Source organism: Nilaparvata lugens, chromosome 11 (assembly GCF_014356525.2).
Source record: "Nilaparvata lugens isolate BPH chromosome 11, ASM1435652v1, whole genome shotgun sequence".
In the NCBI taxonomy this organism is placed as follows: Eukaryota; Metazoa; Arthropoda; class Insecta; order Hemiptera; family Delphacidae; genus Nilaparvata; species Nilaparvata lugens.
The window spans coordinates 30339864-30354024 of NC_052514.1; the positions used below are offsets into that span (position 1 = coordinate 30339864).

Consider the following 14161-nt stretch of genomic DNA (forward strand, 5'->3'; position numbering starts at 1 on the left):
TCGATAAGCTCTATCAACTGTCACAAGTCTCATATCTGTAAAAATTTCAGGAGCTCCGCCCCAAAGTTTGATTTAAGATTCTCAATTATCAGGCTTCAGATACAATTAAAGCAGAAAATTTCGAGTGGAAAAGATTGAGCATGAGAATCTACATTTAATGTTCAGTAACATTTTTACCAAAAATTAAAAATAAGCTCGAAATTCGAGAAAATGTGATTATCCAATTGCAAACTGTTGGCAACTGTTGATTGTATTAAATGATTCACTATGAAGAGATAGCAGACCTCGTGTGTCTCCAGCGTTATTGCCCTGTCACCAGCTGGCTCAAATCTTTGAATAGTAGACTTGAGATGCGCGGGAACACTAGCGTCAGGTGATCAATTTTCATAACGGTAAGGAAAGTTGTGTGAGTGCGCCACATCAGATTTTTGTACTAGCCGGCAGGCTCGCTACGATCTTATTATCCGAGCAAAGTACGGGTTACCTGCTACTAACTGAATATAATTAAATAAATAAGAGATGGAGAGTTAGCTGACCGGGCCAATAGCTGACGGAGGCGCCGGAGGGGTCCAGGCAGGTGTCGCTGACGGGCTGATAGACGTCCTCCCAGCCAGCCCGGTGATAGCGCCATCCCTTCGACTTGAGCACCATGGTGCGTTCGGTGCCATACGCCACCAGCATGCAGTACACTATGTGGTGCAGTTGGCACCCGTAGCCGCAACCCTGTCAATCAATCAATCAATCCATTTATTCCACAAACAAACATAATACAAAATAACTATCAACTATACTATAACTATAATCAATCCATATATTCGTCATTGGAAAAATAATTGACACAATTGTTTGATGTATTTTAAAAGACTTAATAAAATTGATTGTACGTCGTGTAAAATACATAAAAAAGAGTGTTAATACATCGCAGCTCGGAATGGATCAAGAAACCATCATCTTTAAAAGAATTGGCTTGTACGGGATAGTAAATACATGAATGACACATCATCACGTCTGAACTGATTACCTTGAAATTTTGCATATAGATTCTTCATATTTACTGAGGATGGATGGCCAGTTCGCCAAGTTTTCAATTCGTCAAGCTCCCACTTTGCTTGAGTGGTCATTGATAAATAATGTATTAAACTGTTATATCTTCAAATATACTGAACGGTTTCAACAGAATATACTATCAAAAATACCAATTGAGTTCAAGCGAACAGTGCAAAACTTAATTCTGAATTAATGCCCCCTGTGGGTTTGGGGAGCTTTGAGTCGATCAACGTACTCAAGAATGTGTTGAAAACCAGAATTCAACCACAGTATCCATGCTTGTCGTAGGAGGCGACTAAAATGGACCTCAAGGCAACTTCCAGAAGTTGCCTTGCCTTCAAACTCACGGGATCAGCCCCATCAGGGCAGTTTCGGAGGGGCAAAAAGAAAAACCCAAGAGACCAGAGATGGGTGAAACTCCAGGCACAAATGTAGGTCAAGAGGCTAAGTCGAGGGTGGCCAGGTGCCCTAGAGGCAATTTGGCGGCCTCTCCTTCAGCGGAAGAACCTATAGAGAAGTCAGGAGTGGAACTCACATAGGTCACGATTTTGTGGGTGGAGAGACCAAAACTCACCACTTTCTCAGATAAGGGCGGCCATTCAGGCAAAACTTCTTGGGAGAGGTGAGGCTTTTTACTCTGCAGAGTTTCGGAGGGGCAAAATGACCCAAGGGATCATAGATGGGTGAAACTCCAGGCACAAATGTAGGTCAAGAAGCTAAGTCGAGGGTGGCCAGGTGCCCTAGAGGCAATTTGGCGACCCCTCCTTCAACTTGAGCACCATGGTGCGTTCGGTGCCATACGCCACCAGCATGCAGTACACTATGTGGTGCAGTTGGCACCCGTAGCCACAACCCTGTCGATAAATCAATCAATTCATTTATTTCACAAACAAACCTAATACAAAATAACTATCAACTATACTACAACTAGTAGTTCTGTGAACAGTAGACCTCACGCAGTATTCTCATCCACAAGTACCTGATTGAAACTATAGACCTTATGGAAATACAGCAATAGACTGGCTTCTCCACACATCTGTGTAATCACTTGTCTGCTGATTTATGATGAATAATTCTATAGTCTGATTTTTACTCTAATATTGGCGTATGAAGGAGGCTCCTTTTTCCTTTTATATAATCCTTGAAATGCAAAATTTCCAAAAACCTTGTATATACGTCGACGCGCAATTAAAAAAGGAACATACCTGTCAAATTTCATGAAAATCTATTACCGCGTTTCGCCGTAAATGCGCAACATATAAACATTCAACATTTAAACATTGAGAGAAATGCCAAACCGTCGACTTGAATCTACGAGCTTGTTCACATGACAGCGATTTACGCTCGGTTGTCGCGCGATTGGCAAATCGCTCGATTTGCCAGCCTCGTACACATGACAGCGATTCATGAGCGGTTTGCGCTCGTTCAAGACTCCGAAGGCTGAAATTAAACATTCTACTGGTGATATTTTTTAAAGTTTTTCGATTTGTATATCATCAAGCTATCAAAATGGAAAAGTTTTCTCAGAAAAACATTTTTTCCGATCATTACTTTTTGAGATATGAGCGCCTAAAGTTTAAATTTTTGGAACAGAACATTTCAAATACGGTAAGAGATAAATCCATGAGATTTGGAAGATAAATTCTTCATGGTATTACCATGGTATAACCTAAACGATTATGTTCAATTATGTTTTAATGGGGAAGATTGACTTCATACTTTTAAATGTCAATGTGATTATATTATTATTAATGTTTTGATTCTTGAATAATAAACACACGTATTTGATAATAAGTATTTATACTATTAATTTTTATAATGAAATGTAAATTCAAATAATGTTTTTAATTCATTAACAAAAATAACGAACTGCTCATTTTTAATTCAATGTCTCAACCTGGGCAAAGGATGTCCCATCGTGGGCCGATCTTAAGCCCAGGTTGGGACACTCCCAAAAATTGTTTTTGCAATACAACAATAAATTGACAATCAATGCAGTTGCCATGAAAGTGTAAGCAAATACAATCAATAGAAAATTAAAAAATGAATGATGTATGAGGCGAAGAGACAAAATGTCTCTTAAGGTTCGTAAACAACCATTTAATGTACAGCTGATGGATTGTTTTAAATCATATAATCGAACACTGAAGTCGGCATTGCGAACTCTAAAGGAACAGTATTTCAAGAATAAATTAGTTGAATGTGGAAATAATCTAAGGGCTGTATGGAAGGTTGTGAATGAAGCAACAGATACCCCTTGTAAAACTAATTGTTCTATTAAAGAGTTGGTTACCAAGGATAATCGCATTTTGAGATCTTATCAAGTAAATGAAATAGCAGAGGAGCTTAATGAACATTTTGTGAGTGTTGGTAGAAGAATTTCTGAAAAATTACTAAGGTAAAGGACAAGATTTTTAGGGAAAAAACTAATAGATTGTTTTGTAATTCGTTTTTCTTTTTTCCTGTCATAGCAGAGGAATTGATATGTGTATTAAAAACTTGAAGAAAGGGGTAGCACCAGGATTTGATGGAATTTTTTCTAAATGTCTGAGTTCAAATTCTCGCATAATTTCAGTTCCTCTGGCTCATGTAATAATTTATGCTTCTTGAATGGTGTTTTCCCCGACGAGTTGAAAAAGGCCACTGTTATTCCTTTGCATAAGAATGGTAACAAAAGTGATCCAGGGAACTATCGCCCAATTTCTCTGCTTTCATGTTTGTCAAAGGTGATTGAGAAATGTGTTAAGACTCGTTTGGTCGAATTCTGGAAAAATATGAATTTTATCTAATTGCCAATTTGGTTTTCGTAAGGTGTAAGTACTTCTGATGCAGTATATAATGTTACTAAGAGAATTATTGAAACACTGGACAGGGAAGAAAAATGTATAGCTGTGTTTTTAGATCTCCAGAAGGCTTTTGATACAGTGGACCACAATATTTTATTTAGAAAGTTAGAAGGTATTGAATTAGAGGTGTTGCATTGGGTTTCTTCAAAAGCTATCTCAGTTGTAGATCACAGGTGGTTAGTGTTGATGGTATAATGAGCTCAGAATTAGAAATTACGATGGGTGTGCCACAGGAACAGTTCTGGGTCCAATATTATTTTTGATTTACATTAATGACTTACTCAAGATAGAGCTTGAGAGCTGTTCTTTGTTTTCTTTTGCTGACGACACTGTTGCTATTTTCTGTGCATCAAAATGGGAAGATGTTTTTTGTAGAGCTAATGAGGGATTGAAAGTTATAAAAACTGGTTAGATTTCAACTTAGTTAGTTTGAATATAGCAAAAACTACTGCAGTGTCATTTTCTTTGACCTCAGCAGGTCAGCCAGATAACCAGGGGAGTTTGGCTTTTCATGAAACTGGATGCGATGATAATAGTTGTCTATGTCCTATAATAATATTTAAGAACAGCACCAATACTTGGGAATAATCATTGATAAGCATTTGAAATGGAGAGACCATATTTCATATTTATGTTCTAGGTTGAGGAAGACGCTGTATAAGTTTGTTCAACTGAGAAATATTTTTACAGTTGAGCAAATTAAAATGGTTTTCTTTGCGCTTGTGCAGTCAGTTGTGCGATATGGTATAATTGGCTGGGGTGGTTGTGTTGTTACCGTTCTTAAGCCTCTTATAGTATTGTATAAGAAAATTATTAAAATATGCTTGAAAAAACCGGTTAGATATCCAACAAATTTGCTCTATAAAGAATTTAATGTTCTCAGCATTGAGCACTTGTATGATCTTGACCTAGCTAGTTTTGTCTATTCGTGGCCCAATAGATTCCCTATAGCCCCTCATGGCGGCTATGTTACTCGTAGACAATCTGAGAGATTTTTGCTAGAACCACCTTGTAGAACAGCGGCTGCCAGTGCTCATGCAGCGTATTATGGTCCTAGACTTTTAAACCGTCTGTTGCTTGAAGTTTCTGGAGCATCCCAATGCATACCAATTTGTTATTATTCTTTCACTTTCAAAACTTTTAGGCAGTATCTTCGACACTACTTATTAAGGAGACAAAATGAAGACTAATTTTGATTTATTTCTCAAATCTGTTTGTAAATCTCAATTCTATTCTTAAAATACATATCTTACTTAGTATAACAGAGCAGAGAGAATTTGTTGTTTTATTTTTAAATATTGGTGATCTTTATCTTTGATGTAGAACATATAGTTGAATCTCAATTAGCCTATACTGATTACAAGAGCAACATTTGTATGAAAATAGCATAAGAGAATGGAATTTTCTTTTTTCTTGATATTTAATGTAAAATTATAAAATCTAATTATGTTATTAATATTACGATGTATATTAGTATCTTATGCTATCCAACATTCTAGAGATACCCATCCCTCATCACAAGCTTTGCTTAAAGAGATGCAACAATATTATTTAGAATATGATATTTTATATATTATTTTATAAAGAATTTGTATTTTATGTTTGTAAGTATGAATTGTATATTAATTTTTTGTTGACATTAATAAATTGAATTGAAATTGAATTGAATTGAATAATTTTTTATTTTGCCCAAGTTAGCTGTTTGAATTTCGGTGTCCCAACGTGGACTAGTTTACTACCCTACTATGAAATATAATAATATAATATCTATATCTATAATATCTGGCTGTCTGTCTTAAGATCCTCTACAAACTAACTTAAACTGAACTTACTAAGTAAATGAACTGAAAATTGTAATAGAATAAATTTTAATTGAACTGAAATTGTAATAGAATGTGCACTATGTGAACTGCTCTGCTCGAAACAGCTCGGTTGACTGAAGACATGTGTACGCTCTCATGCCTGCTCTAGTATATCGAACCGCCCGGCAACCGAGCGGTTGTAATCTGAGACTACAACCGCCGCGATTCGCCGGCGACTACTAAAACCAAGCGATGCATGTGTACGGCACCATGTGTTTCCCTATACCTGGCAACCGCTCGGTTTGTCAACCGCGCGACAACCAAACGTAAATCGCTGTCATGTGAACAGGCTCTTAGACCTCACTTCGCTCGGTCAACTATAGTCAATCCATATATTCATCATTGGAAAAATAATTGACACACTTCTTTATGTATTTAACAAGACGTAAATAATTGACTGCACAACTTGTAAAATATATCAAAAATAGTGATAAAACATCGCAGCTCGGAATGAATCAAGAAACCATCATCTTTAAAAGAATTGGCTTGTACGGGATAGCAAATACAAGAATGACACATCATTACGTCTGAACTGATTAACTTGAAATTTTGATAGATTCTTCATATTATTTACTGAGGATGGATAAATGCCAGTTCGCCAAGTTTTCAATTCGTCAAGCTCCCACTTTGTGTTACTTTGCTTGAGTGGTCATTGATAGTGTACTAAAAGGGGATATCTTCAAATATACTGAATATACTCAACAGAATATACTATCAAAAGTACCAATTGAGTTCAAGCGAACAGTGCAAAACTTAATTCTGAATTGTAATCAAAAGAGAATAGTACTTATCCGCTTTTGAGTTAAAAGTAAGTGGCTGGAAAAATGACACAGTCAGATCAAGTCGAACACATGACGGGTTATGATCCAAAGTTCAAATTCCTACAAATTTCATTAGTACCGTAGTTGTTACTTGTGTGGTGTTACAATTTCGAGATTCCAGAGGTGGAGTTCAGAGTTTGAACTGCCGCCATGCAGTTGTGCCAGGTTGTTCTGCAATTATTCTATCTTTATGTCTTTATTCTATTCTATGCACATATAATTCATATAATCACATATAAATCATATCACATTCAGTGAATATGTTCATTATAAATCTATATTATTCAATTATTAGTATGTCACTGTAATCTAAAAGCCATTATTAGATCGTGCGAGGCCAGCTGGTTGCAATGACTTCTCCATTCATTCAGTTATCAGTTCAAGTTATCAAGTTTTTCCTTTCAATTAATTTCAATGTATATTCAACATTTCACTTCAGTAAGTCTAGATCAAACGTTGTTTTCTTCAATCAATCCGTAACATGTGGAAACTCAGCTTAGTTGGGCAAAATAAAAAATTATTCAATTCAATTCAATTTCAATTCAATTTATTAATGTCAACAAAAAATTAATATACAATTCATACTTACAAACATAAAATACAAATTCTTTATAAATAATGAATATAAAATATCATATTCTAAATAATATTGTTGCTCCCTCTTTAAGCAAAGCTTGTGATGAGGGATGGTGTATCTCTAGAATGTTGGATAGCATAAGATACTAATATACATCGTAATTTAATAACATAATTAGATTTTATAATTTTACATTAACAATATCAAGAAAAAAAAAGAAAATTCCATTCTCTTATGCTATTCATACAATTTTGCTTTGTCACATATAGGCCTAATTGAGATTCAACTATATGTTCTACATCAAAGATAAAGATCACCAATATTTAAAAATAAAACAACAAATTCTCTTCTGCTCTGTTATAAGTAAGAATATGTATTTTAAGAATAGAATTGAGATTTACAAACAGATTTGAGAAATAAATCAAATTAGTCTTCATTTTGTCTCCTTAATAAGTAGTGTCGAAATACTGCCTAAAAGTTTTGAAAGTGAAAGAATAATAACAAATTGGTATGCATTGGGATGCTCCAGAAACTTCAAGCAACAGACGGTTTAAAAGTCTAGGACCATAATACGCTGCATGAGCACTGGCAGCCGCTGTTCTACAAGGTGGTTCTAGCAAAAATCTCTCAGATTGTCTACGAGTACATAGCCGCCATGAGGGCTATAGGGAATCTATTGGGCCACGAATAGACAAAACTAGCTAGGTCAAGATCATACAAGTGCTCAATGCTGAGAACATTAATTCTTTATAGAGCAAATTTGTTGGATATCTAACCGGTTTTTTCAAGCATATTTTAATAATTTTCTTATACAATACTATAAGAGGCTTAAGAACGGTAACACCACAACCACCCCAGCCAATTATACCATATCGCACAACTGACTGCACAAGCGCAAAGAAAACCATTTTAATTTGCTCAACTGTAAAAATATTTCTCAGTTGAACAAACTTTACAGCGTCTTCCTCAACCTAGAACATAAATATGAAATATGGTCTCTCCATTTCAAATGCTTATCAATGATTATTCCCAAGTATTTGGTGCTGTTCTTAAATATTATTATAGGACATAGACAACTATTATCATCGCATCCATTTTCATGAAAAGCCAACTCCCCTGGTTATCTGGCTGACCTGCTGAGGTCAAAGAAAATGACACTGCAGTAGTTTTTGCTATATTCAAACTAACTAAGTTGAAATCTAACCAGTTTTTTATAACTTTCAAACCCTCATTAGCTCTACAAAAAACATCTTCATTTTGATGCACAGAAAATAGCAACAGTGTCGTCAGCAAAAGAAAACAAAGAACAGCTCTCAAGCTCTATCTTGAGTAAGTCATTAATGTAAATCAAAAATAATATTGGACCCAGAACTGTCCCTGTGGCACACCCATCGTAATTTCTAATTCTGAGCTCATTATACCATGGGTGAAACTCTAGGCACAAATGTAGGTCAAGAAGCTAAGTCGAGGGTGGCCAGGTGCCCTAGAGGCAATTTGGCGACCCCTCCTTCAGCGGAAGGACCCACAAAGAAGCCAGGAGTGGAACTAACGTAGGTCACGAGTTTTGGGTGGAGTGACCAAACCTCACCACTGCTCAAAGAAGGACGGCCATTTAGGCAAAACTTCTTGTGAGAGGTGAGGCTTCTGACCCTGCGAAGTTTCGGTGCGAGAAAACCCAAGAGACCAGAGATTGGTGAAACTCCAGGCACAAATGTGGGTCAAGGGGCTGAGTCAAAGGTGGGCGGGCGCCCTAGAGGCAACTTGGCCACCCCTTCCTCAGCGGTAGGACCTTCAAAGTAGGCCAGGAGTGGAACTCACGTAGGTTACGAGGACTAATCAGTCTGAAGAGACTGCCAAGCATATCACACTGGATAGCAACAAGCAACAGGGTGATCAATGGGATGTTAGTATAGGGAAAAACTCCATCCTGGTTCTTGTAAAGAACACAGGTATTGGTTTGCCTAACTAACATACTACTTGAGAGCACAATAAGCTTCGGTTGACGTGTGGTGTTCTTTGAACCTTTGGATCCTTGAATCCGTCCCTTCAAAACAATAATTCTGAATTTTAATCAAAAGAGAATATAGCATTTTTCTCTCTCATTCAGTGCTTTCTTGTAAAAATTATAATAATAATAATAAAAGTACTTATTCTCTTCAAGCCTGAATATTTTAGAGTTAAAAGTAAGTGACTGGAAAAATGACACAGTTAGATCAAGTCGAACACATGACGGGTTATGATTCAAAGTTCAAATTCCTACAAAATTTCATCAGTAGTTGTTACTTGTGTGGTGTTACAATGTTGAGATTCCAGAAGTGGAGTTCAGAGTTTGAACTGCCGCCATGCAGTTGTGCCAGGTTGTTCTGCAATTATTCTATCTTTATATCTTTATTCTATTCGATTCACATATAATTCATATTTATTATAATCATATCGAATTCAATGTATGTGTTCATAATTATAAAACTATATTATTCAATTATTAGTATGTCACTGTAATCTAGAAGTCATTAGATCGTGCGAAACCAGCTGGTTGAATGACTCCATTCATTCAGTTATCAGTTTAAGTTATCAAGTTTTTCCTTTCAATTAATTTCAATGTATATTCAAAATTTCACTTCAGTGAATAAGTCTAGATCAAACGTTGTTTTCTTTAATCAATCCCTAACATGTGGAAACTCAACTTAGTTGAAATTTGTAAATTTCCACTATCACTAATGAATTAAATACAATATTAATTGGAGTACCACAACATACTATCATAGAGAAAATAAAGCACAAGAACATATCCTTTGGTTTGGGGCGTTAATATTTCACTTTTCAATGTCAACTCAAGCCGATAGTCCTAGTAGTTATTTTTCCTAAAGCTATGTGACGCTGGTAGTCTCTCATAGTTTTTTTTTTTTTTAATCACATTACTATTGCTATCTAGTCTTGAGACTAATGAGCAAATTTTATCAAACCTAATTTACTAATTGTATATAATATGGACTACAGTGAAACTCTCTTTAGAATTATGTACATCTATTAACTGTACTACTTAAGCTAGATTTCACTCAATCACTGCTCTGCTTTTTCACTAGACACCACTTTCACTGCACACCAATTCAAATGGTTTCCTTCTTTTCAGTCTCCGCACCAACCCTCCGTTGTCTAGCAGCTGGATTGCTTCGACGTTCGTGTGTTGGTGGAGCCGTTCTTCATGACTTTCTGCATACCTTTGAATCTCACAGGATACCATGTTGACTCCCAGGTCCCTATGGATGTCGCTGCTCCGCACATACCAGGAGCATCAACGATGTTTCGGAGCACCTTGTTCTGGAATCTTTGTATGATGGTGACGTTGCTCTGTTTGGTGCAGCCCCATAGTTGTATTCCATAGGTCCAAACAGGTTTGAAGATCTGCTTGTAGAGGAGCAATTTGTTTGGTATTGAAAGTGATGAGTTTCTTCCAATAAGCCAGTAGAATTTCTTGTATTTTATGTTCAGTTCTTCTTTTTTCTTTTTGACATGCTCTTTCCAGCGAAGCTTAGCATCAAGAGTCATACCTAGGTATTTAGCTTGATTTTCATGTGGTATATTAATTCCATTGATGTTGATTGGAAGGTACACAGCTCTTTTGTTGGTGAAGTTAACATGAATCGACTTTTCCTCATTGAGCTTCATTCTCCACTTTTTGGTCCAGTCTTGTATCTTGTTGACAGATCTCTGAAGCTTCGCTGTTGCAATACCAACATCAGCCCCATCAGGGCAGTTTCGGAGGGGCAAAAAGAAAAACCCAAGAGACCAGAGATGGGTGAAACTCCAGGCACAAATGTAGGTCAAGAGGCTAAGTCGAGGGTGGCCAGGTGCCCTAGAGGCAATTTGGCGGCCTCTCCTTCAGCGGAAGAACCTATAGAGAAGTCAGGAGTGGAACTCACATAGGTCACGATTTTGTGGGTGGAGAGACCAAAACTCACCACTTTCTCAGATAAGGGCGGCCATTCAGGCAAAACTTCTTGGGAGAGGTGAGGCTTTTTACTCTGCAGAGTTTCGGAGGGGCAAAATGACCCAAGGGATCATAGATGGGTGAAACTCCAGGCACAAATGTAGGTCAAGAAGCTAAGTCGAGGGTGGCCAGGTGCCCTAGAGGCAATTTGGCGACCCCTCCTTCAACGGAAGGACCCACAAAGAAGCCAGGAGTGGAACTAACGTAGGTCACGAGTTTTGGGTGGAGTGACCAAACCTCACCACTGCTCAAAGAAGGACGGCCATTTAGGCAAAACTTCTTGTGAGAGGTGAGGCTTCTGACCCTGCGAAGTTTCGGTGCGAGAAAACCCAAGAGACCAGAGATTGGTGAAACTCCAGGCACAAATGTGGGTCAAGGGGCTGAGTCAAAGGTGGGCGGGCGCCCTAGAGGCAACTTGACCACCCCTTCCTCAGCGGTAGGACCTTCAAAGTAGGCCAGGAGTGGAACTCACGTAGGTTACGAGACTAATCAGTCTGAAGAGACTGCCAAGCATATCACACTGGATAGCAACAAGCAACAGGGTGATCAATGGGATGTTAGTATAGGGAAAAACTCCATCCTGGTTCTTGTAAAGAACACAGGTATTGGTTTGCCTAACTAACATACTACTTGAGAACACAATAAGCTTCGGTTGACGTGTGGTGTTCTTTGAACCTTTGGATCCTTGAATCCGTCCCTTCAAAACAATAATTCTGAATTTTAATCAAAAGAGAATATAGCATTTTTCTCTCTCATTCAGTGCTTTCTTGTAAAAATTATAATAATAAATAATAAAAGTACTTATTCTCTTCAAGCCTGAATATTTTAGAGTTAAAAGTAAGTGACTGGAAAAATGACACAGTTAGATCAAGTCGAACACATGACGGGTTATGATTCAAACTTCAAATTCCTACAAAATTTCATCAGTAGTTGTTACGTGTGTGGTGTTACAATGTCGAGATTCCAGAGGTGGAGTTCAGAGTTTGAACTGCCGCCATACAGTTGTGCCAGGTTGTTCTGCAATTATTCTATCTTTATATTTTTATTCTATTCGATTCACATATAATTCATATTTATTATAATCATATCGAATTCAATGTATGTGTTCATAATTATAAAACTATATTATTCAATTATTAGTATGTCACTGTAATCTAGAAGTCATTAGATCGTGCGAAACCAGCTGGTTGAATGACTCCATTCATTCAGTTATCAGTTTAAGTTATCAAGTTTTTCCTTTCAATTAATTTCAATGTATATTCAAAATTTCACTTCAGTGAATAAGTCTAGATCAAACGTTGTTTTCTTTAATCAATCCCTAACATGTGGAAACTCAACTTAGTTGAAATTTGTAAATTTCCACTATCACTAATGAATTAAATACAATATTAATTGGAGTACGACAACATACTATCATAGAGAAAATAAAGCACAAGAACATATCCTTTGGTTTGGGGCGTTAATATTTCACTTTTCAATGTCAACTCAAGCCGATAGTCCTAGTAGTTATTTTTCCTAAAGCTATGTGACGCTGGTAGTCTCTCATAGTGTGCCGTTCTTATACTCTCACCCGGCTAAAACAGTAATAACAGACGTTAGTCGACAGTAATCGGCTTGAGTTGACAAAAAAATCGGCTTGAAATTTGGATCATAAACGACCTATACCATGGAATTTCTTCTCATGTTATCTTTTGTCTATGATAATATCTATTGATTTATGAATCCATCAAGCAATAAGTTGAATTTGTGAGCTTGGAATTCTACCAAGACCTCGAATACTAAGAATAATTGAATATTTCAAACTAATCTGATCATTAATGAACCCGAGACATGCTGAATGGAAAAATAATGACACTGAACTGTAACATAAATATGATGAATATTATTTCGAGAAAGATTATTGTCAGTATACCTTGTTGAGACTACATAGCAGCTTCCTGGCCTTGGAGCAGTCAGGAGGGTTCTGGAGCTGGTGAATGCGCTTCTGTACAAGACGAGACAGATCTTCGGCCTCTCTCTCCCGCCATTTTGCGTGGCCATCCACTTCCGCCAGGTGGCCAAGGTCTTTCAAAAGCCACCTGGAAAACATTTATTCAACCAATAAAATAATTTCTTCTGACATATTAAAATTAGTTACAGATTTATATTAGTAATTTAGTTACATTTGACTTTGTGAATGTAATTCAGAAATAACATTTTTGATAAAATCATATTTATACAGTATGAAGCCACATAAACATGTTGGCCCAACGACGAGCAGCGCAAGTGTGTGGATGGGTGGTTAACCAACGCTGGTTACCGCTGGACCTTCATTGGCTACTGGTCACATTGCAGGCTGGACCAGCGACTGGCATGTGGACTAGGCATTATATCTCATTCAAATAATAATATATATTAGTCCCAAGTTAATTTCAAATAATTTATAAATGAAATTATCGAGCGAGTTAATATGAATACTTCGAAAACGTCAAATCAAATTTAATTGAGTGACAGCAAACCGTTCTCTCAATATTGTCTGCAAAACGGAGTAGACTAACTCCAGTACTACAACTGAACTAAACTATTTTACACTTGACTAATTTAAGTTTATCAAACTATATTATTAATAAATAATGAAATAATAAAAGCTAATTCCACTTTCTAATGTCATAATGAAAAGTTTTCTATTTATTATAAATTATTTTAAATTGTAATGGATGAAGACTAAAATTATAATTCTGACATCTAATTTCTCTGTTGATAAGATGAATAATGCCTACAACTTTGCTGTAGAAGCTGCCAGAGTAAATTAATTCAGTTTCAACTCAATTTAGAGATAATTCTGAAGTATTTTTTCAAACTTGCTATAATAAAATATAAACCCGTGATAATAGGAATTTTAAATTTCTTCATGATTATCATCTCATTCATTTATAGTTTGAGCTTTGAGAGGGGTGTTTAATCTCTCGGGAATGAATCATATTACATACAACTGATTCATAGTAGAAACTGGCTCACAATCTTTCGTGACTTATCTTATC

At 36.6% G+C, this 14161-nt stretch overlaps 1 protein-coding gene across 1 annotated transcript in view; it reads right to left on the reverse strand.

Moving 5' to 3' along the window:
• Nucleotides 1-14161, reverse strand: part of LOC111060402 (alpha-(1,6)-fucosyltransferase) — a 50737-nt gene that overhangs the window by 23813 nt on the left and 12763 nt on the right. The window contains exons 4-5 of the mRNA XM_039437278.1: nucleotides 13054-13219; nucleotides 537-723 (exon numbers count right to left, since the gene is read on the reverse strand). Coding sequence (XP_039293212.1) covers nucleotides 537-723; nucleotides 13054-13219 — 353 coding nt within the window. The remainder of the gene's footprint in view (nucleotides 1-536; nucleotides 724-13053; nucleotides 13220-14161) is intronic.